Genomic DNA, 25778 nt, shown 5'->3' on the forward strand with positions numbered 1-25778 from the left:
AGAGAAGGGCTGGGAGTGACTGAGGTCCTGGAAAAAGCCAGGTGGCTCTGGCTCCCTATAGGCTCCAGCTGAGTCTGCCCCTCCCGCGTTCTCTTCCCCAGCCCACCTCCTCCAGAAGCTTCCACATCCTCTTTGCCCCTTCTGAGCAGGCTCACCAGGCCTCACACTAGTGGCTGACAGACCCTCTGTCAGGAAGGGCACCCCTGGGCTGGTGAAGGGATCTCTAGCTGGGGCACTTTACCTTGGGCCAACTCCTTTACTCAGGACACTGGCCAGTTTGAGAGATGTCTGGGTCAGCCTGGTGAGCTGGCTGGGTGAGTGGCTTCCTCTCCCCATGCCCCATCTGGTTCTAGGGCAGAATAAAGAAACCCTGAACACAGAAAAGTGATTTATTTGTAAGGGAGACTACTGGAGCAGGGAGAAGAGGGCTGAGGAGCATTGCATACACAGGTATTGGGCCAGGGTCTGATGAAAGAACGTGCTTAAAACCTTGGGTGAAATCAGTTGTGGTGTTAGACTGTGGTGCTGAGTGGGTTTCTGTAAATGGCTTGCCATGGGTCCAGCCTCTACCTCCTGCAAGGCAATTGCCAGCCCTTCTGACAGTGGGGAGCCCAGAAGAGGAGGAGGTCTGGGAGTAGGGAGGGTTCTAAGATGCCAGCATCCATGCTCCCAATGCATCCTTACACTCGCCACCCCAACACACATACACACGGTACTTGTCAGGTAAGTTTGTCTTTTGAGATTTGTTTTGTTTCTGAAGTCTGGAAACAGAGGTTTTACTTTGCCCCAAACCAGTAGCTCCCCTACTTCTCACTCTAGACCCTAGACACTGCCCCACCTCCCCCACCATTTCTCCAGGCTGACACATCCTGGGCCTGGAGGTCCCTGAGCCCACACCTGGTGACTGACCATGGCCACCTGGAACAAGGTTGGGAGGTGAGAAATGAGAGAAGGTTGAGGCAGCCAGAAATAGGAAGAACAGAGGTGAGCTGTGGGCCCAAACCTCTGCTCAACTGGGCAGTGGGCAGAACCCCTGGGCAGGGGCCTAGAAGTTCTCATAATGGTGGGAGAAGTGAGTCCGGTCCTGCCTGTTGATGAGCTGACAGGCCTTTTCCACATTCTTGGTCATGCCAGGGGGGCCACAGCTAAACACCCCGATCTTCCGGACCTATTGCAGGAGGAATAAGTGAAGGCTAGCTCGTTGCTCAGAGGCAGAGGTAGCTCAGTGTTCAGAGGCAGAAATAACTCAATGTTCAGAGGAAGGGGTAACTCCCCAGTTCAAGACCAACCTGGGCAACATATCAAGATCCCTGTCTCTAATTTTTTTTTAATTAGCCGGGCATAGTGGTATACTCCTGTAGTCCCAGCTACTTGGGAGGCTGAGGCGGGAGGATTGCTTGCACCAAGGAGTTGGAGGTTACAATGAACTGGTACTGCACCACTGCATTCCAGCCTGGGCAACAGAGCAATACCCGTTCTTTAAAAAAAAAAAAAAAAAAAAAGCAAGCCAGCAGGGCTCCTGATGGTTTGCATGGTGAGGGCTGGCTCAGTGTTTATAAGTCTAGTGGAATTTTGCTAAGTGCTAGATCAACATTGCTAATAGGAGTTGGGCTAATCAGTGTTAAAGTTGAAGAACTGCTTAGCATCTCATGGAGGGCTAGCCCAGTATTTGTGAGTAGTGACTAGCCCAGTGCTCACGGTAAAGGTTCCGTCAGTGTCCAGGGTGAGGACTGACTCAGTATTGGTGAGGGTAGCCCTTAGTTTATGGCGAGGACTAGCTCAATGATTGAGCTCTTCCTTCTGGACAATACATCATGGCTTCAGAGATGGCAAGTCCCTATTGCCTGCCTCCCTCCTTGGCACCTAAGAGTGACCCCCACCTATCCTTTCCATTCCGTTACCCCACCAATCTCCCAGGGGATGGGTTCTCATCAGCAGTCAGTTTCTTCCTTGATGGGGCAGGTTTGGGAGCTTTGCTCAGACCCCAAATGATAAAGAGGAAGAGAACCTGGATATGGGTTGGACTGACCTGGGGGTGGACCTCCTGCAGGGAGTTGAAGAAAGACTCAAAAGGGGGGCGGCCAAAGTGGGTGATGGAACGCAGGCCTGTGAATAGACTCCGGTTCAGAACCTTCTGGAAGTGCCGTTCACAAATGTACTATGGTAGAGAAGGATGGAACAAAGTTCAGCCACGCACGGCTAGGATCAACTCCTAGCTCAGACAGTGGCCCGCGTACCCTCCTGGTGGGCCCTGACATACCAGCATTGTGGTCCTGAGGTCGAACTTCTCAGCCAGCTGGGTGATGTAGATGTGCACAGATACCAGGTCCTGGTGGTCGCTCTCCTCCACCTCTCGGATGATGTCAGCCAGCCACTCAAACTGACGCTGGGTCCGCGCCACCCAGATGAAGTAGATCTGGGGACACATGGCTGCAGCTCAGGACCCAGCTCAGCTCAGCCTCCCTACATCCCAGGGGTGTCCATACCCATAGAACTCTTCTGACCTCAGCCAGCTTGTGCCCTTCCCTAAACAGCCGGGGGAGAGGGAGTGTATGGGCCACAGGGCCAGGCTCTAAGGCCAGAGATGGAGTTGGCCCAGGGCCCAGAGAGGAGGAAGTGAGAGACCCCAGGGCCATGGGAAAGGTCCCTTGGTGATGGGGAGGTGAAGGTCTGTGGGGTGGGAAGCAGCTCTCATGCTTAGCCTGTCCTACAGCTCCCTCCAGTGGTCCCTGCTCAGGCTGCCAGGCACCTAGTGCCTAAAGGGCATTTCACAGAGCAGCTTCAGGGAGACCCAGCAGCTGCCTGGGCAGATGGGAATGGGCTCAAAGAGAGACCAGCGGGTGGAAGCTGCCCTGCGGGGAGCCCTCTGCAGCTTCCGAGAGGGGGAAAGTGGGGCTGTGTAGTTAAGAAGCAGAGGGCAGAGGAGAGCAGGGGAGCTGTCACCCTCTGAATGCTGACAGCACATGGGCTGGGCTTCTGCCCTGTGCATTCCAGCGCCCCTGACTCACCTGCCAGGCCCAGAGAAACGAGCAGGGACCTGCCACCAGGTCCAGGCTGGTGTGAAAGGACCCGTGTGAGGACCTGAGGGTTTGTTCCTGGGGCCAACCTGGCCCACCAGCCCTGCCTTGCCACCACTCCTCCTCTTCCTCTTAAGAGCTGAGCCAGTTTCACTTGTGCCCCACCCAACATGCCCTTCCCTCTCCCAGCCCAATAAGGCTGCAAGTGCTGGGATCCTCTGTAAGAAGGAACGGGTTTTTTTACCCCCTCCAACCTCGCCTGGAGGAACTCCCAGAAGCAAATCCTATGTGGAGCGCCCCTAACTGAGGGAAGGAGTCTTTGTAAACCAGGCAGGGTCCTGGAGGCATCCGCAAACCAGTTCTGTCCTTCAGGCTCTAGGGATATCTTGATACCACCCCACCCACCACCAACCCCAGGTTTCAAACCAACTTGCACCTGCCCAGTTCAGGGAAGCCAAGAACAAAGGCAGAGGAGAAAGGCACAGATGGGTACCAGGACAAGGAAGAAGGGGCCATGGGTTGGTGGGAAGAGGGGGCACTCACCTTCTTACAGAATACATGGCAGCTGACAGATGACTTGAAGACCAGGTCTTTGAGGATGGAGGCAAAAGGGGTGACCCCAATGCCCCCTCCCACTAGCACTGACACCTCAAACTTATGCCACTCCTGGTGGCCCTCTCCAAATGGTCCATCAAGGTACAGCTGTAGGGAGGGGCATGGGTTTGAGTGAAGCTTGGCCACCACCGGAGATTGGAAGCCAGAAATGAGAGAAAGGGAAAGGCAGATACGTATATGGAGTGAGGGGAAGAGGAGGGTTTGTGGTATTATCTGGAACAACCAGTCTCTACATGCACAGAGGGGAGGAACAGAGCAGGGAGTCTAGTGCTGGCAGACCAAGACCTTCAAAGGGGATATGGAAGCATGTGGCACATCTGGCCTGGGTCTGGTACCTTTGGGTATCTGGCACATCTGTCACCCGTCGGGGCTGAGTAGATCTCCCTGAGGCGAGTGGTCCAGGGCCCTGCTGCCCGGATGTGCAGGCTGAGCGTGTCCTCATGGGGCGCAGAGGTCAGTGTGAAGGGGTGGTACTCGGTGGTCCCCAGAGCCAGGCAAGCGATCCGCACCCACTGCCCTGACTTATACTCAAAGCCCTGGGGCCGCTGGAACCGCAGGTGGGTCACTCCTGGGGAGGGACGGTGGGTGAGAGGCTGCTGCCCTGAACCCAGCAACAATGTGGCCTCCAGAGAGCTCCCCACCCCAGCCTCAGCTCTGCTTCTGGAATATGACAAGGGAGGCCTCCCCCATCAGAAGCTCACCCTGTGGGGGGCCAGGCAGCACTGGGGCTGAGGGTCAGCTGGGCAAGGGGCAGCCTGGCCTGAGCTTCTCTGCTCTCTGTGATGAGAGAGGCTCAGGTCCTCTGGCAAACAGCTCTTCCTTCTTCCCTCCCTCCCTTCCTTCCCTTTTTTTTTTTTTTTCGGAGTCTTGCATCTTGCTCTGTCACCAGGCTGGAGTGCAGTGGTGCCATCTCAGCTCGCTGCAACCTCTGCCTCCCGGGTTCAACTGATTCTCCTGCCTCAGCCTCCCAAGTAGCTGGGACTACAGGTGTGCACCACCACACCCAGTTAATTTTTGTATTTTTTTTTTTTTTGTAGTAGAGACAGGGTTTCACTATGTGGGCCAGGATGGTCTCAATCTCTTGACCTCATGATCCACCTGCCTTGGCCTCCCAAAGTGCTGGGATGACAGGCATGAGCCACTGCGCCTGGCCCCTACCAGCTCCTTTGTCCCTGCCACCCAAGGTCCCTGCCAGCTCCACTGGGCCCGAACAGGAGACTGTGTGGTCTAGACTCTGCCTCTGCCTCGTCAGTTCCCTCAGTGCCACCAAACTGATCTCCTACCAGGCTAGTACCTGAGGGCAGCAGCTCCGCCTTCACCACGCTGATCTCCACCTTCTTCCGGCTCAGGCTCACCAGCTTGTCACCCCCATAGATGATTGCTGGGACCAGGAAGAAGATGTGGAAACGGGGCAGCTGGATCAGAGCAAAGCTGCCATGGATGATGAGCTGGATGGAGGAAAGAGCTCTGCTGAGACCTAGTGACACCCACAGCAGAGTATGGGGCCTGCTCAGGCCTTAGACCCTGCATCCTTCCCTGGTGGTATATCCAGCCCCCACCTCACCATGTACCATGCTCCTTCTAGGTTGCAAAACCTCACCATTCCCAATTCCATCCTCCATAGCATTCTATGAGGAATAAGAGTGTTTTCTAGATCCCTGACACCACCTTAGACCAAGTGATGTCACCTGTCACCTGGACTCATGCAGGAGCCTTCCAGTGGAAGTAGGTTTTCCACTGGTCTTGACTCACTATAATTCCTGTCTCTTCAAGGCAGCCAGTGTGACTTTTAAAAGTTCATTTTATCCTGTTCATCCCCAGCTTTAAAAGCTTTGGTGGCCTTCCCATTGCACTACAAGGCCTCGCAAGTACTCTGACTTCTGCCTGCCAGCCATTCTCCCCTCTCTGTTCCTCACACATGGCAAGTCCTTTCTGCTTCAGGACCTTTGCATCTCCCACCTGGAATGCCCTTCTCCTGGTTCTTCCCATGGCTTGCTCCATCTCATTTTTCAGGTCTCAGTAGAAACATCACCTCCTCAGGCCTCCCCTCAGTCCTCTCTACCACATCTGCCTGTTAACTCTCTTAGTGCATGCACTGTCATCCACAGTACTTCCATTTTTTTGGAGTCGGGGGGACAGAGTCTCGTTCTGTCACCCAGGCTGGAGTGCAATGGCATGATCTTGGCTCACTGCAACCTCCGCCTCCCAGGCTCAAGAGATTCTCCTGCCTCAGCCTCCCGAGTAACTGGGATTATAGGCACTCGCCACCATGCCCGGATAATTTTTGTATTTTTAGTAGAGATGGGGTTTCACCATGTTGGCCAGGCTGGTCTTGAACTCCTGACCTCAAATGATCCGCCCACCTCAGCCTCCCAAAGTGCTGGGATTACAGGCGTGAGCCACCACACCTGGCCAACAGTACTTTTGCTTGCTCATTCATTTACATGTTTACTGTCGTTTTCCCCACTGGACTGAAGGGGTAGGGACTGTTGCCATTATAAGCTCCTAGCAGTTTCTGCCTGGCATATGATAGGCACTCAATAACTGTTGGGGAAAGGTGCTTCCCCAGTTTATCCTCTCCTTTTTCAGGATAAGAATCCCTAAGTTGTCTCCCTTTTCCATGTAATAACTGAACAGTATCATCCAGCTCTGGTCCTTTCCCTAATAAGTTTGTCTAACATGGTCAGACACTACTTGGCCACATTCTTCCTACTTGCTTGCTCCTGAGTCTGGCTCAGTCTGACTTCTGCCTCCACCTCTCCTTAGGACCTTCCCACTGAGGGCCCAGCAGCCCCACAAATGGCTAAACTTCAAGGTATCCTTTCAGGCCATGTTGGCTCCTACTCTTGGAAGCCTGAGGCACTAGTGACCACCTCCTCGCTGCTTCTGCGACAATGCTCTACTGGTTCTCCCACTTTGGGCCACTCGCTTTCCATCTCCTCCACTGGCTTCATTCCTTCTGCCACCCCCAGTCATGGGTGTTGCCCAAGCCTGGTTTTGTCACCCTCTGCTCATCTCTTTCTATGCTCTGCCATGTGGCGTGGCCTCTCAGCTGAGCCACAGCCCCTCAGTTTCAACTGCCGCCACCACATGCTCACCAGCAGCATGTCCTGCCACCATCTAATGCCCTATGGCCATCCACAGCCAGGCCTGTCCCCTCTGTCTCCTGAATATCCTATCACCATTTCCACCTCTGCCTGTGTTCATGCCCTTCCTTTTACCTGGATTGCTCTTCATTTTCCACTCTGCCCTGTCAAAGCTTAGCTTATCGCTCCCAGACTCTTGGCCCAAATCCAATCTTCTCCTCAAAGTCTTCCCTAGCCAATTTAGCCCAAGTGAAACTCCCTTCAATGAACTCCTATAACTTACTGTTTGGAACACTCCGCTCAGCAATTAATCCTTTATCAAGTGTTCATTTTGATCATTTCATGCTTATGCCACTTTTTGTCACAGCGAATCCTAAGTTGCTAAGGAAGGGATTAGAGTCTCCCCTTCTGTTGCTGGGCCCTACAGGGAGCTAGTACCTACTAGACCCTCAACAGATAGGTTTTTTTTGTTTTTTAGTGGTTTTTTTTTTTTTTTTTTTTTTTTGAGATGGAGTCTCACTGTTGCCCAGACTGGAGTTCTGTAGTGTGATCTTGGCTCACTGCAACATCCACCTCCCTGGTTCAAGCAACTCCCCTGCCTCAGCCTCCCAAGTAGCTGGGATTACAGGCGCATGCCACCACGCCAGGCTAATTTTTCTGTAGAGGGGGTTTCACCATTTTGGCCAGACTGGTCTCCAACTCCTGATCTCAGGCAATCCACCCCCCTCGGCCTCCCAAAGTGCTGGGATTACAGGCATGAGCCACCGCACCCAGCCAACAGATAGCTTTTAAACTGAACTCAGGAGTTCCCTTCCCCCAGCTAAGTCTTCCTGGATTCTTGAACCTTTCCCTACAAGACTAACTTAAACCTCTCTGAGCTCTTCTTTGAACTGGCTCTTCCTTCCCCAAGTTCACTGTTTCATTATGGAGCCCACACCCACCCTCAAGGCTTTCTGAGCATCCAAACAGGCTGAGTACAATGGTAGGGTGACGTCATGCTGCTCTGTTTCTACACCCTATTTTGTGCTGGCTTTCCTTTTAAACCACAAAGCTGCTGCAGATTCCTTGTTGGCTGGTGGGATGGGGTGGTGGCTCAGCCAGCTCAGCCTCTGATGTGCTAGCCCTGCCCTGTTCTGCCTGGATCAGAAGCCTGGCCATCCTTCCCCAGGGTCTAGTCTATACTGGGGTCCTTTACTTGTAATTTCTCTTTCGCTTGAAGTCAAGTGGTCACACCTGGGACAAGTGGGAACAAAGAGGGTGCTTTTGCCCTGATCTCCCCGAGATGAGATTGTTCCAAACTGCTGGCGAGGACAGCCTAGCATAGAGGCCTCCACCTTTCTTTTTTCCTCTTTTCTTTCTTTCTTTCTTTTTTTAAATGGGGTCTCCATCTGTCGCCCAGGCTAGAGTATAATGGCAAGATCTCGGCTCACTGCAACCTTCGCCTCCTAGGTTCAAGTGATTCATGCCTCAGCCTCCTGAGTAGCTGGGACTATAGGCATATGCCACCACACTCAGCTAATTTTTGTATTTTTAGTAGAGATGAGGTTTCGCCATGTTGGCCAGGCTGGTCTTGAGTTCCTGGCCTCAGGTGATCCACCCACCTCAGCGTTCCAAAGTGCTGGGATTACAGATGTGAGCCACCACGCCTGGCCACACCTTTCAAGCCCTTGACTTTCCTGCTGGCAGGAAGGGTGGCTTGGAATCCTAGTGATGCCTACACCCCAGGACAAATCAGAAAGGGCTCTGGGTCTTAGGGAGCCCTCCTGGCCACTCTTCTGGATCTCTCATCTGGTTCAAAGTAGCTGCTTTATCACCAGGAACAAGAACGTCAGTTCCACCCCCAACAGAAGCAGTAGCTGAGAATGCTAGGGCTCCACTCATTATTAGGAAGCAGAGGAGAGAGGGTAAATTAGTCACAGCTTCCCAAGAAAGAGATGTTTCTTAGGAAATACACATCATCGGTTCTAGGAAACGTCCTAAGCCAAGGCTAAGTAGTCATCTTCAGAACTGTGAAATGCTGAGCCACAGGCAAGATGAAACAGACCCTCCTATCTGTCAGTGAAGACAGAACTGCACCTGAGAGAAGGCAGGTCAGACACAGGAACCAACCTGACTGAGGCCATGGTGCAGTGTCTCTTTGTCTCGGCAGAAAGGCGAGCCCTGTGTGCAGTTCTGCTGCAGGGAAGAGCTGGAGACTTGGGACTTGGTTTAGCTTCTAAGTGAGGCCCTCAGAATACCCTTTGGGGAAATGCCTCTGTTCATGAGGAAGGCAGACAAGCAGAGCCACAACACAGGGACACAGAATCAGCCCGAGAACTAACCAGCTAAGCAGCCAATGAGAAACCCAGGGGAGGGTGAAGGGAACATGAGAAGGGAGACAACATGGAGAGAGAGAGAGGCAGGAGCCAAGGTTAAGGAGAAGGAAAGGGGATACGTAGAGTCTTAAGAATCCATTTGATTGGCCTGGCACGGTGGCTCACACCTGTAATCTCGGCACTCTGGGAGGCTGAGGTGGGCAGATCACGAGGTCAGGAGTTCGAGACCAGCCTGGCCAACATGGTGAAACCCCGTCTCTACTAAAGATACAAAAATTAGTTGGGCGTGGTGGTGCGTGCCTGTAGTCCCAGCTACTCGGGAGGCTGAGGCAGGAGAATTGCTTGAACCCGGAAGGCGGAGGTTGCAGTGAGCCGAGATCATGCCATTGCACTCCAGCCTGAGCGACAGGGCGAGACTCTGTCTCAAAAAAAAAAAAAAAATTTTTTTTTCATTTGATCAACAATCCAACTGATGTCATTTTGAACAAGCTTATATACTGTACAGGTGTCACTTAGTGGGTGTGACTAATACCCCAAAAAACAGGATCAGAACAAAAGTGGCAGAACCCATTTAAGATAAGTTTCTTCAAAAAGGATGATGCTCTCTTGGGTGCAGGTAGTCCACCCAGGAGCCAAAACCAGCCACCCAAAGTGGGGAAAAACTAGCTGGGCAGAAGTGATGTGGAGGTGTCTACGAGGAATGGAGATCAGTCTGGCAGGGCTGCTACTGCAAAACCTGTCCCAGGGAGCCGACCTTCCAAGTGCTGCATATTGGGGTCATCCTACTGGAGAGTCCCGTACTATCATCTCCACCTTCAAAGAGGGATGTTGAGAAGTGAAGAAGATGCTTCAAATAACTTGAAATAGAACAAATGTCCCAGCCCTCCTTGCTTCCCTGGAAATGTCCTGCGTATACCCTCCTGGCCTGGCTCACAGCCGAAAGCCCTCACCAGGACATAGAGCAGGATGTAGAGGTGGTGGGTCAGCCAGAAGCCCCGGAAACTGCGGCGGCGGAAGTGGTGGGAGGCGAAGACATACATGATGGCCAGGACCAGGAGCAGCACAACCCCTGTGAGGCCTGCAACGTGACCACAGGGTGGAAGGCGGAGGATCAGTACCTTGAAAGGGGACTGTTCTGGGGCTTCCAAGGTCCCCTTTCCACTCCACTGCCCAAGTTGGGGTAAGAATGTCCCAGCATTCTCCTCTGGTTCTCTCTCCCACACCACTGATCACAGGTACCTTTCATTTCAGCAGACATTATTCACTTTTCATAGCCTTTGTCACCATGATTTTTTTTTTTTTTTTGAGATGGAGTCTCGCTCTGTCACCCAGGCTGGAGTGCATTGATGCAATGTTGGCTCACTGCAACCTCTGCCTCCTAGGTTCAAATGATTCTTCTGCCTCAGCCTCCTGAGTAGCTGGGACTACAGGTGTGCACCACCATGCCCAGCTAATTTTTTTTTATTTTTAGTAGAGACAGAGTTTTGCCATGTTGGCCAGGTTCATCTTGAACTCCTGGCCTCAGGTGATCCACCCACCTTGGCCTCCCAGAGTGCTGGGATTACAGGCGTGAGCCACCACACCCAGCCAATCTTTCACCCACATCATTATTTGTTTTTTGTCTGTCACTTTCCTGACTCTCAGGTTCTCAAGAACAAGGAACAGGCTAAGCTAGTTTGCCACTGAATCCTAGTGCCTAGTGCAGGGGCCTAGCACACCGTGGGCCCTATATAAAATTGTGCTGGGCCGGGCACGGTGGCTCAAGCCTGTAATCCTAGCACTTTGGGAGGCCGAGACGGGCGGATCATGAGGTCAGGAGATCAAGACCATCCTGGCTAACACGGTGAAACCCCGTCTCTACTAAAAAATACAAAAAAAAAAAAAAACTAGCCGGTCGCCCGCCACCTCGCCCGTAGTCCCAGCTACTTGGGAGGCTGAGGCAGGAGAATGGCGTAAACCCGGGAGGCGGAGCTAGCCGTGAGCTGAGATCAGGCCACTGCACTCCAGCCCGGGCGACAGAGTGAGACTCCATCTCAAAAAAATAAAAAATAGGCCGGGTGCGGTGGCTCAAGCCTATAATCCCAGCACTTTGGGAGGCCGAGACGGGCGGATCACGAGGTCAGGAGATAGAGACCATTCTGGCTAACATAGTGAAACCCCGTCTCTAAAAAAAAATACAAAAAAACTAGCCGGGCGAGGTGGCGGGTGCCTGTAGTCCCAGCTACTTGGGAGGCTGAGGCAGGAGAATGGCGTAAACCCGGGAGGCAGAGCTTGCAGTGAGCTGAGATCCGGCCACTGCACTCCAGCCTGGGCGACAGAGCGAGACTCCGTCTCAACAACAACAACAAAAATAAATAAAAATAAAAAAATAAAAAAGTAAAAATAAATAAATAAATAAATAAAATTGTGCTGAATGAATGGATGCACAGCATGCCCACTGTGGGCCCTCTGGGCCAAACAATGGAAATGGCAGGCCCTGCCCTCATCGAGTCGAGGTTTGGTCCTTGTCCCTGCATTACTCTTCATTGGCTGCCACAGCACACAACATGAACACTGGTACTGTTAGTGACTGGGCAGGACCACACTGTCCCTGCTCATCACCAGGGTCCCCAAGTACAACCCAGAGTTGGTGGGAGGCCCCTCCTCTCCCAGGGGATCCAGGCCATGGGTATACAGGGGGATAATACTGGAGCCAGGGCAAGATAGAGAGGACAGAGAATGGTCCCTCAAGTGATCAAGGAGGAGAGAGGCAGAAGTTAAGAAGATTAGAGCCCTGAAGTATAAAAAAGTAAAGGTTAAGAAGGGATCTAACCAAAGCCTGTAAAGTCCTAAAAGGAGAGGAGAGCATAAACACAGCCTTATCCACTAAATCTCAGTGTGCAGGAATTAGCAAGCACCCTCTGAAGTTCAAAGCAGATCATTTTAGGATTAAAAAAAAAACCAAAAAAACACCCATGCCGTGTTTCACAGAGAGGAGCCACTATAGAAACTGTGTTACTCCAAGGAAGGAACAGACTGAAAACATAAATAGGTTCAAGAGAGTTTGAATAGATTCACAGCTAATAGCTCTAAGATGGGTGATTACAGGGAGTTAGGAATATCCCCCAAGCGCTCTTTTCAAGGCATACTGGGTAGGCACCTCTGTCTGACTTGACAGAGTCTGCTCCCTCCCCCATGCAGCTGGGGCACAGTACTCCTCAAAGCTACTGTTATGGTATGTGTGTGTATTGGGGGAAGAGGTAGCCGCTCCTATTCCACTGGAACTAGTCTAGAGTAGGAGATATTTCTCCTCCTAACCCTACTAGAGGAGGAAATAGCCCAAAGTAGGGGCAGAAATCCAGCTGAGCTCCTGGGAGGAGGACTGGAATGCAGAGTAGCCTAAGTCTCTTGCCACCAAGTAGTATCCTCAGGCCAGAGGGCAGAGCCTGGGTCACCAGAAGAGCTGAGTGAGTGAACCTGGGCTGCAGAGAACCCAGAGCCTTGAGCTCACAGTCAGGTCCAGAAATTCATGGATCAAGGAGGGTTCTCACCTGGTACGGTCTGGAAGAACCACCAGTAATACTTCTGGGGGAACTCAGACCTGTGTGGAAGGGACAGCAAAGAGAGACTTTGAGAGGAGATCTCTTTTTTTGTTTTTTTTTGTTTTCTGTTTTTTGTTTTTTTTTTGAGGCAGAGTTTTGCTCTGTCACCCAGGTTGGAGTGCAGTGGCATGATATTGGCTCACTGCAAGCTCCACTTCTTGGGTTCAAACCATTCTCCTGCCTCAGCCTCCCCAGTAGCTAGGATTACAGGCACACACCACCATGCCCAGCTAATGAGAGGAGATCTCTGGGTCTTCCAGATGGGACCCTTCAGGAGAGGCACCCCAACTCAGACACCAGTCTCTCCTGCTGACTTGGCATTAGGGGCTCAGGCTGGTCACTGTCTGTCCTGTAACCCAGAAGGTGAAAGTCTCCTCTGGAGCCAGAGAATGTGTTTCTTTCCACCCAAAAGGAATCCTCCCCATTACACACGCACACACACACACTCGCACTTACTCACCCATCATCATGGAAGAGGCCAGGAAAGAGGCAGGAGAGGACGCTGAGGGGGCTGATGGAGAACAGGTACACATTCACCACATGGCCCACACTGTGTAAGACTAAGGAAGAGCAGACCATGTGGTGAGCTTGGGGCAGCCCAGGGTGGGTACTCACTCATTCAGCCCAAGGTGGAGGACACTGGCCAGAGTGGGGGGCCTGAAGAAGCACCTAGGAGTCTCGACTTCTGACCTTTTTCTTTTAGATGGAGTCTCGCTCTGTCACCTAGGCTGGAGTGCAATGGTGTGATCTCAGCTCACTGCAACCTCTGCCTCCCAGGTTCAAGCGATTCTCCTGCCTCAGCCCCCTGAGTAGCTGGGATTACCAGCATGCGCCACCACACCCAGCTAATTTTTCTATTTTTAGTAGAGACGGGATTTCACCGTGCTGGCCAGGCTGGTCTCGAACTCCTGACCTCAAGTGATCTGCCTGCCTCGGCTTCCCAAAGTGCTGGGATTACAGGCATGAGCCACCGCGCCAGCCCGGACTTCTGACCTCTAAGCAATCTCCTGGCCCTCCCCAACACCCCACAAACACACCATGCACACAACCATGTGAGTCTGGAATTACAGCATTAGACGTTCACTCCTTTGCTTTCTCTCATAGAGTCGTGCTTTAAAACATAAACAGTGGGAAAAATGACACACTATGCACACTCATTCCTGAGTATTAGTAACTTGTCAGCTGAGGCTGCTGAGGTGCCCTGGAAAGTGTGGGAAGAGGCACTTGGCAGTGACCAGTGACAGGCTCCCGGGCTTACTTCACACCCTGGCCCAGGCCAACTCCATCCTGATGGAGAAGGACGTTAAAGGTGAGTGCCAGCAGAGAGGGGGTCTCTCAGAGGAGGGGAAGCCAGCAGGGACTGGAGGCCCTGGAGAGCCTCCCTGGGACACCCAGGCCTTGCCTGTGAGGATGATGGCGGTGGAGGCAATGAGGCGATGAAAGTCCACAGCAGCGTCGAAGGGCACGTAGCGGTTGAGGAAGGTTTCTCGCAGGAAGGTGATGAGGTTGCGGCACATGGTGAGCAGGATGTAGGAGAACATGAAGGAGATGCTGGCTGCCGTGCCCCGCGACAGGATGATTCCCACGCGGGTGGTGTCCGTGATGCCCGTGTGGTGTGCGGCAAAGGCGTAGTCTGTGGAGGGGGCCCAGGCAGGCAAGCGAGGGGCAGTGCAGAGGAGAGAGAGCTGGTTAGGGAGGTCATCAGCGGTAGGCCCTGGCCGGCTGCCACTCACAACAGGCCTCCCCTTCACAGTCTTCACTCAAACAGGCTCCACTCACCCCACCCAGGGCTGGCACTTACCGCAGGCCTCGCCCCGGGGCTGTCGGTCACTCACAGTAGGCCCCACCCCCAGGGCGATCACTCATTGCAAGCCTAGGGAAAGGGCTTGTGGTAAGTGAAGTCACTCACAGTAGGCCCTCTCCAGGAAAAGCCCCCCAGCGATGGCGTAGAACACGGCCACGCAGCCGATGTGGCGCCGGTAGTTCTCAATGAAGCGCTTGAACTGTTGCACCGTCTGGTGGAGACGGCTGCGTTGGAACTTCTCTCGGTGCGCCTCAGTGAACAGCAAGGGCTGGAATGACGTTACCCTGGGAGACAGGAAGCCTTAGCCCGTGGCACCTACCATCGGACCCAGCTAGTGGGGCCCCGCTTCACGGAGGGGAGCCGCCCAGAAGCGAGGGAAGCCGAGTGACCCTTGTGGAAGTAGGAGTTAGACCTCACCGTATCAGGCTATATCACACTGCATAAGCAAGCTGGCAGTGGAGGGATGGCCCGGAGTGGTCATTTCTTCCCAGGGGATGCACTCCATCTACCTGTGTTCGTTCACACTCAGTCTCTCTCCTTCCAGTCTGTCGCTCCCACCTCCCACCTGGCACCCATATTCAGCCTTTACTAGAGACTCAAAGGACACCTCTTCCATGAAGGCATCTCTGACCTCCCTGGCAGAGGTGAGTGCTTCCTTGAGTTCCAAAGGCCCTCGCTCTTCCCACTATTCGAACAGTCATCGGTGGGACACTGAAATGATCAGTGTAGCAGACTATCTCCTTAGATTGTGATGTTCTTGGGCAAGGACTATTCACCCTGCCTCTACCCACGATGTTTAGCACAGTGCCTGGTACCAAGGAAAGGATGTTTGTAACCTGAAGGAATGGATGCCCTGCCTGGGCTTAAGGGGAAGAGCAGACGTACTTCTTGCCAAACCTCCGCCGAATCTCCTGGGGAGGGTCTGTGTCCGTGGGGCACTGCAGTCTCTGAGGTGTCAACTCCGTCTCTATGTCGCTGTGGGAACAGTGGGCACTCACTCTGGGAGAGGGACTAAGACAAGAATGGTAAGAGATAGGATGCTGGCCATCTCAACCACTCATTCCTCTGCTGTCCTGGTCTGCCTCCAAACCCATTCTGCTGAGGAAGGATCAGAGCTGTCAGCAAGGGGACAGCAGGATTCCACAGACACCTACAGACAGAATGAGCCAGATCTTGGGGGTCCTCACTAAGGCTGTTGCATATGCCTTTACCCTTCACAAGGGCATCTGGACCAGGCCGTAACTGAGAGCGGAAATCCAGCAGGCTTTCTGCTTACTCTGGCACAGGGCTGTGTCTGCCTAGAGAAAGGGGTGCCTTTTTCTAATTTGTTTGAAGGTGCTGCATGGGCTAGCAGTGGCCCTGATCCCAACCATTCAGGAGAGAGAAATGGCAACTCCCCAACTCCCCCTCCGACATTCCCAGATGGGGGCTCACCAGATCATCTCCTGGCTGACGTAGGAGGCTCGCCGGCAGAGGTCCTTGATGACTTCAGGCACCTCCACCCCTGCAAAGCAGAGCCGGGCTAGGGAGCAGCTCAGGGTCCACAGCCCAGGAAGGCCCGGCTCAAATGCACAGCACTCCTACCATCCCATGTTCAGACGCAGTAGACAGTCCCAGACCGATGGAGGCCCTGCCTTTGGGTGCCCCAACCTCAGCCCTTGTCCCCAGTGGGAGCTGGACCCAGCCATAGGTGGGCAAGGAGAAGGCCTGAAAGAAAGTTGGCCAGGCAGCCTTCCCTAAAGTGTCTCTCATCAGTCCCACTTCTGGGACTATGGGGTAGAGTTCAGGAACTGTATATAACCTGCCTTCTGAGCCTGCTCTGCCATAAATATTCGGCTTAAGATCCTCCAGCTTAAAACCTCCAAGAGTTACATGTAGAATCTAGGTGGTAGGTATACAGGAGATCATTCTGCAGTTGTTTTACTTTTCTGTGTTTGAAAATGTTCATAATAAAATATGCAGGAGAAAAACTCTCCCAGGAGTCACCCCATTGTTCCTGTCTAGGCTGAGCATTGAAGGCAGGGCAGGACTAAGCTGCAAAGCCAAATTCTTACAGGAGGCCTGGGAATCTCTGGGTTTCTTCCAAGTGCTGAACCAAGCCTGAGGATGACCCTGGTCTATAGTTGAGGTCAAAAGAAAGTAAGCTGAACTATATTAAAATTAAATCAGAATGTTTAAAACAAAGTATTAGTGTCTGTACTCTCAAATGTTCCACAAACAGCAAATGTGGTGAAATGGTAACAAATGTGGTGAAATGGTAACAAATAGGTGAAAAGTGAAGGAATATCTCTTTTTTTGAGACTGAATCTCTGTTGCCCAGGTTGGAGTGCAGTGGCACAATCTTGGCTCACTGCAACCTCTGCCTCCTGGTTCAAGAGATTCTTGTGCCTCAGCCACTGAAGTACTTAGGACTACAGGCGTGTGCCACCACACCTGGATAATTTTTGTATTTTTTTTTATAGAGATGGGGTTTCATCATGTTGGCCAGGCTGGTCTTGAACTCCTGACCTCAAGTGATCCTCCCGCTTTGGCCTCCCAAAGTGCTGGGATTACAGGCGTAAGCTATTGCACCTGGCCCTTTTTTCCTTTTCTTTAGTTTTAAAATCTTTCAAAAAAAAAAAAAAAAATCTGGAGTCAACAACAATTAAAAGAAAACAATACTCAGTGCTAACCTTCCTCAATCCCCAAGCCTGGTCTTCCCCTCCATCCCAGGTGTTGGATGTCCCTGGGACTCTGTGGTGTGGGCTCCCTTCCATGTACCTTCCTTGCCCCTGCCCTCAGGCTCAGGTGCCTGCTGCCCTGGCTGCCTGGGAAAGGTAAAAAGCTGCAGAATCAGGAGTGCTGGCTTCCCTCTCTTCCAGTTCTCCTTACTCCCAGGGGGAAGCCCTGACTAGAGGCTCATCTGTGTCTTGTCTAACTTGCCCCTCTTCCCTGTGGAGGCTGCTCAGCCTACCCCTTCTCATAATTCTGGAAGGGGCTTGGTTTGGTCTCAACATGCCCCAGTGAGAGTTCTAAGATGAGAAGATACCATAACGGCTCAGAGCAGGCCACAGACAGACCCTCCTCTCTGCTGCTTGCCCGTTCCTCACTCTAATTCTAGCCCCCACCCACATGAATCAGACATAGGTGGGGCAGGAAGTAGGGGGAAGGACAGCAGAACTGGGTCTTCATGTACTCAGCAAACATTTACTGAGCACTCAGCCAGAAGATATGGTGGCAAAAAAACCCCCAAGAGATGCCACCCCACCCCCACAACCAGACACCCCAGCTGAAGGGAGTATGGCCTGGGTAGGGCTGTAACAGGGAGACAGTCTCCCCCTACCTTGGGCACCAGGCACAGGGCACTTTGGCAGGGAGCCAGGGGAAGCAGAGTTCTAACCACCATTCCCTACCCTATCCTGACCCTGCCCACCCCACCAGCAGAGCTGCATTATGACTTTCACTGGCCCTAGGCACTTTTACCTTTGTGGGCCCTTTCCTCCATAATAAAAAATAAACATATTTTCAAATTATATTGTATAATTATGTTGATATAAAGAAAACTACAATCCAGATTGGATCCATTATTATATATCACTACATTCATTTTTTCCCTTCTGATTTTAATGGAAGTTAAAACATTTCTGTGGACTCCTAAAAGTATGTTGGCATTGTGCCTACTATGCCTAACCAATGAGTCAGCGCTGCCTACCAGGCTGCCCCACCTTTGACACAGAGCTGCGTGAAGCGGAGCTCGCTGTTGTGGTCCCGCAGCATGAAGTGAAAATCCTCCCATGTCAGCTCCTCCTTGTCCTGGAACCCCGACTCCCGGAACATGGACTCCACCACCTCAGCCAGCTGGGCCTTGGACAGGCAGTTGTTGGAGATCTCGATGAAGGATCTGGGGTTGGGGGAGAGGAACCATCAGGCTCTGACTGGGGCCTGCGATCCAGACACAGGACATAATGACTCCATCGCACCAAGCTGTCTGTGCCCCCATGGAGGGGCCCCGACTGGCCATATCCCAAACCCCCTGCTAGTTGGAACAGCCTCTGGTTACATGGGTAAGGAGGAGGCCTCTGCCTTCCTTGGCCCTTCTGCTCTCTCCTTCAGGTCCCACCTCTTTGCCCTGGCATCCCTGCCCTGGCCCATTCTCCTGGCTGTCCCAGAGAACCAACCTCAGCATCCTGATGAACTCATCCTTGGAAATGAGGCCATTCCCATCAAAGTCGTACATGCGGAACATAAGGCGAGACTTTTCCTCAGGAGAGCCTGGGAGAGGGAGGACTTCATAAGGAGAGCCCCCGCCTGCCTGCCTGAACCCTCAGGCTGGCCAGAAGGGGTCTCACACCAGTGTGATGACCCACTGCTGGACACAGCAAGGGTCACTCTGCTTCCTGACCTCTGCCTGGGCACTCCTGGGCATCTGCCATGGCTGGAGACCTGGTCCCAGGGCTTCCCCACCTCCAACAGATCCAGTCCCTGTCCAGCCTCTCCTATGGTTCCCTCCTCCCTCACCTTTCATGAAGACCACCAGGATGTCCAGGAACTCTCGGAAGGACAGGTAGCCATTGCCGTCCTTATCAGCCAGAGAGAACATCGACTCCACAAACATATCCTGGGGCTTGAGGCCCAGGGACTCGGCAAACTCAGCCCTGCTAAGCTCGCAGGTCAGGGCCTCCTGCACCTTCTGGGAGGAGTCCAGGGGTAGGGTCCCTGCGTCGGCCTGGTTGATGTCCAGCACCTGCACTTGGGCAGTAGCAGAGGGAGGGAGAGGAGACAAGGCTCCCTTGACTTGAAGTTCAGCTGAGCCCTGTAGGAGCCACCTTTTGAGGTGTCTGCCCAGGACCCCCTCTGCTAGGCGGCACTATGATGGTGCCTGAAGCCATGTTTGTTCTGCAGAACCCTGACTCTCTGCCTTAGCTGACTGGACAGGGAGCTCATTTGGAATTAAGAAGTATGAGGTCTGTCTTGACCTGAGCACAAGAAAGCTCAGAAAGTGTGGACCACTCTCTTCCTCCAAGTGCTCAGTCACTTAGAGACCAAGTAAGGCAGAGGCAGCCTAGGAGAGGAGTGGCCTCATTGGCTGACAGCTTTCCTTTTTTAGCCTCCCTTTGGAATTCCTGAGACATCTCTGTATTCTGAGAGTCAACTGACCCTTTGTCAATGCGAGCTTATTGGGGTTTCTCTTATTTATATGTAAAAAACTTTTAACCAAGACAAGGCGTCTGCTGGGTTGAGGAAAAGCTGGGCTTGGAAAAGGGGAATTCTCACTGTGGCCATCCCCAGCCCACCCAGAGGCTGTCCCAGCATGAGAAAACAGACAGTGAGGAAGCAGGCAGGCCACGGGCCACAGTACCTGTCTTTCCTGCCTGTCAAGTGAGGTGCCTACTCCAAGTCTGGTGATGGTTTCATGAGGTAAACCTTATAGCTTCAAACAAGGTGCTGTAGTGGAAAGAGCCTAGGGCTGAAGGCAAGAGACCTGGGTTCATGTCCCTGTCTCTGTCACCTGGTTGCTGCATGACCTCAGGCAAGTGTCTTTCGTTGCCTGGGATTCATTTCCTCATGTGCCCTACTTATCTCACAGGTTTATTGTGAGAATCAACGAAAGTGGTTGTGTTGAACGCGGTGGCTCAAGCCTGTAATCCCAGCACTTTGGGAGGCCGAGACAGGCGGATCACAAGGTCAGGAGATCGAGACCATCCTGGCTAACCCGGTGAAACCCCGTCTCTACTAAAAAATACAAAAAACTAGCCGGGCGAGTTGGCGGGCGCCTGTAGTCCCAGCTACTCGGGAGGCTGAGGCAGGAGAATGGCGTAAACCCAGGAGGCGGAGCTTGCAGTGAGCTGAGATCCGGCCACTGCATTCCAGCCTGGGCGACAGAGCGAGACTCCGTCTCAAAAAAAAAAAAAAAAAAAAAAAAAGTTCTGAAAGTTGAAATCACTGTGCAGATATGAGACACTGACAGCCACCCCCAGGATATATCAGCACCCTTCATGTCTCAGCACAGGGAGTTCCCATAACCCCAGTGGATCCTGAATGAGTGAAGATGCCCAGTCCTGCCTGGGCTCTGACAAGAAGTCACCCAGCTGAGGGTCCCTCTGTTCTTGTACATATTCAAGTTCAACTTGTTTGTCCTCAAATGACTTTAAATCATGTTCCTGGTACAGAGTAAATGTCTGTTCAATGGATGCTTCTTTCATGAATCCTCTCCCCAGCCACATGATCCTGCTCTTTCTCCTCAAACATTAATTTTTTTGCTCTTCCATGGAGACCTCTGTTCAGTCCCTCCTGTTCCTTTCCTCTGAGCCAAAACTTCTCCAACTTTAAGTCCTTGCCAAATGTAACCTCCATCATGACCTCACAGCATGCTGAAGGCTCACTGTCTTCTCTGAGCTCCTGGATCGCTGATTTCCTGAATCACTTTTGTAACCTTCATTCTTTGCCAGTTATCTTCCTTTCTGTGCATGTTCTGTCTTCCCAATGGGATGATAAGCTTCTTCAGTGGGAGAACCATGCTGTATTTATCTTTTTGTTTTTTTAATTGAGATGGAGTCTCACTCTGTTGCCCAGGCTGGAGTGCAGTAGCGTGATCTCGGCTCACTGCAACCTCTGCCTCCCAGGTTCAAGTGATTCTCCTGCCTTAGCCTTCCAAGTAGCTGGGATTACAGGCACCCACCACCACACCTGGCTAATTTTTGTATTTTTAGTAGAGATGGGGTTTTGCCATGTTGGCCAGGCTGGTCTCAGACCCCTGACCTCAAGTGATCCACCTGTCTTGCCTCCCAAATTGCTAGGATTACAGGTGTGAGCCACCGCACCTGACCATATTTACCTTTATCTACCATGTTTCTCCACTCCACTACCCTGCTCCCAGGCTGCCTTTATTTTTGTGCCAGCTGTGGACTCAAGTCTCTGAATTTTTGTCTTGTTTCTCTATATCCTCCCAATCTCTCTCAGAAGCCTGCAAGGTGGACATCAATGCCCCATGGAGGACTCTGGCAGCTGCACTCCCCCAAGGAGGCGTGAACAATATCCCTCATGGTGCCCACACTGCCCTGGGTCTCTGCAGCCTTTGGGGCAGGCTGAGATGAGCGAGGATGGAAAGTCTGGGCAGCCCTGAGGAGAGCGATAAGCAACAAATGCAGAGAAGCCCATTCCTGGGTATCCCCCTCCTGGAGCCTCGTAGCTGGAGGTGGGGTTCGGATGGGGGCGGGGCAACTCCTTATGATAAAGTCTGGTGATTCATCCAAAATTGCCATAGACTTGATTATTAGCTGAGAACTCTGGGCTCTGACTTCCCCTGGACTCACCTCACGGCCTCACACAGGTAAGGACGCCACCACAGCATAAGGATTGAGCTGATCCCATGTACACACCTGGGAGAAAAGGTGCCTGAAAAAGGTCTCCAGGAGGTGGCTCCGCTGCTCCCGCGTCACAGCTGCTCTCCTCAGCTCCTGCTCCCGCAGCTCCCACTCCTGGATGCTCAACCCGCTCTCCTTCAGAGTTCCCCGGAAGTTTTCCACCAGCGCCTGCCGCTCTTCCTCCGAGTTAAACAGCAGCACCTAGCGGGGCAGCCCGAGCAAAAGCAACCATTTGCCAAGGCCTCTTGAGGTCAGGCACTTTATGTGGATTATGTCAGAGGGGCCACTGGAGTGACCTTGCAAAACAGATATTGTACCTCCTTTTACAGAAGAGGAAAGGGGCTCAGTAGGGTTAAGTGACTTGCGCATAGGTGCAGAGTTTGCATTTAAAGGCATGTGTACAAGGACATTCTTCCCTCTATTCCATACTGGAGAAGGGAGAGGAGGGCAGGGAGGCCAGAGGATGGAGGGGATCATGGGCCAGGCCTCTGATTTAGCTCTCCTCCAAAATCTCTAAAAATTCACTACATCCTCAGATAAGAGGACAGGGAAAAGGGCTTTGCTTCTTCCAAGGACACCCAGCTGGGACCTGACAGGTTGTCCTTAGAAAAGGAGGAGGCAGACTATGGTTGCAAGAGTTAGGAGGAAACCATGGAGATTATGTCACCCAGCAGGCCTGGAGCAGGATAAATGTGTCCAAGTTTATCTCTCTATCAGGTACTCTACCTGGGAACAAGAAGCCAGACTCCTGCACAGTAACTACCATTTCCTGCCTCCTGGCCCCGTGCTCCTTCCCCTCCACCTGGCTGCCTCCCTGGCATTGGCTGTGGACAAGGAGCCAGGTGCCAGCTGAGCAGTACCAGGTCATACTCCTTGGGGATCTTGAGCAGCAGAGTGCGGCGTCCACGATTGCTGGACAGGATGAGGTTGACCTGCTGTGAAGGCTGCAGCTGGATGGTGCGGAGCATGGTGAGCCTGCCGTCTACCACACGGATCTGCCCAGGCTGCAGGTGTACGAGCACGGGCCGGCAGGGCTCCTTGCGGCCTTGCCATTCCAAAGCTGGGGGGAGAGAGACAGGGCTTCGTCGGTTGGGATCTGCCAGAGGTACATTGGGAGGAAGAGGGCCAGCTCAGGGCTGAAATTAGATCGAGGCCTCCACAGTTCATTGTCCCCTTCTGGGGTACTGAGCGTCATTCCCTCCCTGAAAGCCTGGCTGTGCCTGTAGCCACATGAAAAGAATAGTAACTATCATTTCCTGAATGTTTTCTAAGTGCTCAATTCTATACCAAGTGCTTTGCATGAACTATTTCATTTCATTATAAACCTGTGAGGAAGGTGCTATTATTATTCCTATCTTATGGATAAGAAAAAAAAAAGGTTTAGAGAGATTAAAAAATCTGCCTAAGGCCCATAGTGGTGGTGGAACCAAGATTCCAATTCCAGTCTGACTCTGGACCTTCATTAATCACTTCTCTGTTGCCTGAAGTTCCAGTGTGAGATGCTACAAATCAGCAGGTCCCAGGGAATCGTAAGTCATAGTAACCCTGTAAGATCTAGGCAGGGTTCAATGACTCCTGCACGTGAGGAACTCCGAAGGCTGCAGGACTCCAGGTCCAACTTCTGCTTAATGCCACTGTGGCCTTGCCTACAGTCCTAGAAAAGGGAGGCCTTTTCCTGCTGCTAGGGTAGAGGTGGGTAGCTGTAGTGCTGAGCTATGTCCTCCCTACCACCACCCTGGCCAGCCCTAGGCCTACCTTCCATGCCTCCCACGAGTTTCTCAGACACGATGCTCTGGCGGTCCTGGCCCTGGAGCCTCTTGAAATTTCTCATCCGGAGCCGGGCAACAATCCAGGCGCTGAGCAGGCTCACTGGGAGGGCAGAGGCAGTAGGACGCTCAGAGAGAGGTGTGGCTTGGAGGGGTGGAAGCGGCTCCTTTCTCAGCTCCTTTCCTGGCAGTACCACCTATTGCCCCTACCCCCTAGGTCAGCTTGCTCAATTGTTTCAAATTGTGAAGGCCCCTGGGGGAAGCTGCTCTGCATCCCATGGGGAGCTTTGGGTAGCATCTAAGATGCCCACCCTGCCTCCTCAGATTCTACCACTCATGTCCCTTCCTAGCCAGAGACTAAGTCCAGAGTCCTTGTGTCAGAGACTAGACTCACCCCACCAGGCTGCTAGTTGACCCACACACAGCCTTGCCAAAGACTAAGCCCCAAGCCTCACTCCAGTGACTAGATCTGCCCCAGCCTTCCCTCCCTCCCTCCCTCCCTCCCTTCCTCCCTGCCTTCCTGCCTTCCTGCCTTCCTTCCTCCCTCCCTTCCTCCCTCCCTCCCTCCGTCCCTCTCTCCCTTCCTCTCTCTCTTTCTTTCTTTCCCTTCCTTCCTTCCCTCCCTCCTTTCCTCCTTTCCTCCCTTCCTCCCTTCCTCCCTTCCTCCTTTTCTTTTCTTTTCTTTTCTTCACAGAGTTTCCCTCTTGTTGCCCAGGCTGGACTGCAATGGTGCGATCTCAGCTCACTGCAACTGCAATGGTGTGATCTCAGCTCACTGCAACCTCTGCCTCCTGGATTCACTTGATTCTCCTGCCTCAGCCTCCCGAGTAGCTGGGATTACAGGCATGCGCCACCGTGCCCAGCTAATTTTGTATTTTTAGTAGAGACAAGGTTTCTGCATGTTGATCATGGCTGGTCTCATACTCCCAACCTCAGGCGATCCGCCTGCCTTGGCCTCTGAAAGTGCTGGGATTACAGGCGTGAGCCACTGCGCCGGGCCTTAGCCCTTGTTCTTAAACAGGGATTTGCCTCTGACAGTCCTCTAGGCCCAGGCCTGCAAAAAGCTGTGGATTACAGATTCCCCCTGGCTCCTGACCAATGCTGGGCCCTGCGGGGAGTCCTAGGAAAACAGGGAGGCAATTCTCCCTGGAGCTGACTTCTCTGCAGGTCAGACACTTCTCTTGTCCCTTCCTCCTCTAGTGTTTCATTCTCCTACCCAGAGGGACCATGTTCTGCGTGGTTTGTTGTCATTAGTGGAACCACCCAAACTGCATCCACTAGCTTGCATCTCTCACCCCACTCCAGTCTGTCCATCATTTTACCCAAAGGGAAGCAGCAGAGGGTCCCGATGGTGACCCCGAAGCCAAATCCACTGCCCTCAAAATAGTCACGAACAATCGAGGGAGCACAGGCTGGCAGGCCTTCAGTGCTGAGCTGTCTTGGCTGCGGACAGGGGTCTCCTGGGAAGGCAGAGGAAGTCAGAGTCCTGGGTGCTGGGCCACAGGTGCTGGCACAGGATCACTGAGGAGGTTAGGGTGGCAGAAAGGGGGTGGGGGCACTCTGGGTAGCTGAGGGGAAGGGGCTTCCTTGGGTAACAAGTGGGGTAAAAAATGAATCCCAACCTCCATCTCTAACTCACACACACAAGTGTATGCACACACACAGACACACACACACACACTCTTCCCTCACTGCGGTAGGGTTGGGATATCCTCACCGCACAGAGCCCTCCTGATATTATACCCAGCTCCAGCCCCAGCTCAGCCCAATGTGAACCTCCTCACCAGCTCTCTCTGAGTCTCGGTTCTGCCCTCACTCAGTACTTCCCTACACAGCTGCAAGTGGCGGCCCTGGCACCTGGAGTTCCCAAGGGCAGAACCACAGCTCACTCCCCTCTTGGAGCACAGAGGTTGACGTTCAGCCACATTGAGCCAAGCCCAGAGCTGAAGAGGGACGAGGCTCCAGACCCACCACTCCTCCAGTCACCCCTTGGCCACTCACCTTTATGCCAGACAAAGACACTGGGCTGCAGAGCACTGGGGTCAACGTTCATAACAGCCACCAGCACGTCCTGCAGGGTGGTATTTCGGATTTCTTCAATCTCCTTCTTGGAGAACAGCCTAAGTTGGAGAAAGTAGAAGTCATTGGGATGGGAAGGGAATGCCGGCCTCCAGCAACCCCAGACCCAAGGAGCCAGGTGAGAAAAGAGACCCAGAGGTGTTGGGAAGGGGGTGGAGGGCTGGCTTGGAAT

At 52.9% G+C, this 25778-nt stretch overlaps 1 protein-coding gene across 4 annotated transcripts in view; it reads right to left on the reverse strand.

The window, feature by feature from the left end:
* Window positions 1-371: 371 nt before the first annotated feature.
* The window catches only part of DUOX1 (dual oxidase 1), a 36441-nt gene continuing 11034 nt past the window's right edge, over window positions 372-25778 (reverse strand). For 2 of the 4 annotated variants that reach the window (XM_033190248.1, XM_033190249.1), the window contains exons 15-35: window positions 25529-25647; window positions 24850-24987; window positions 23517-23630; window positions 22622-22821; window positions 21777-21962; window positions 18916-19141; window positions 18576-18669; window positions 18123-18298; window positions 15853-15922; window positions 15304-15429; window positions 14524-14702; window positions 14017-14247; window positions 13075-13174; window positions 12564-12613; window positions 9984-10111; window positions 4927-5080; window positions 3968-4200; window positions 3561-3719; window positions 2261-2416; window positions 2030-2158; window positions 378-1168 (exon numbers count right to left, since the gene is read on the reverse strand). In XM_033190248.1, the coding sequence (XP_033046139.1) occupies window positions 1046-1168; window positions 2030-2158; window positions 2261-2416; window positions 3561-3719; window positions 3968-4200; window positions 4927-5080; window positions 9984-10111; window positions 12564-12613; window positions 13075-13174; window positions 14017-14247; window positions 14524-14702; window positions 15304-15429; window positions 15853-15922; window positions 18123-18298; window positions 18576-18669; window positions 18916-19141; window positions 21777-21962; window positions 22622-22821; window positions 23517-23630; window positions 24850-24987; window positions 25529-25647 (3091 nt within the window). In that variant the 3' untranslated portion in view covers window positions 378-1045. Of the gene's footprint in view, window positions 1169-2029; window positions 2159-2260; window positions 2417-3560; window positions 3720-3967; window positions 4201-4926; window positions 5081-9983; window positions 10112-12563; window positions 12614-13074; window positions 13175-14016; window positions 14248-14523; window positions 14703-15303; window positions 15430-15852; window positions 15923-18122; window positions 18299-18575; window positions 18670-18915; window positions 19142-21776; window positions 21963-22621; window positions 22822-23516; window positions 23631-24849; window positions 24988-25528; window positions 25648-25778 lie in introns of all 4 variants that reach the window. The other 2 variants (XM_033190247.1, XM_033190250.1) reach the window with 2 other exon arrangements.

Source organism: Trachypithecus francoisi, unplaced genomic scaffold (genome assembly GCF_009764315.1).
Source record: "Trachypithecus francoisi isolate TF-2019V2 unplaced genomic scaffold, Tfra_2.0 Lachesis_group3, whole genome shotgun sequence".
Taxonomy (NCBI): domain Eukaryota; kingdom Metazoa; phylum Chordata; class Mammalia; order Primates; family Cercopithecidae; genus Trachypithecus; species Trachypithecus francoisi.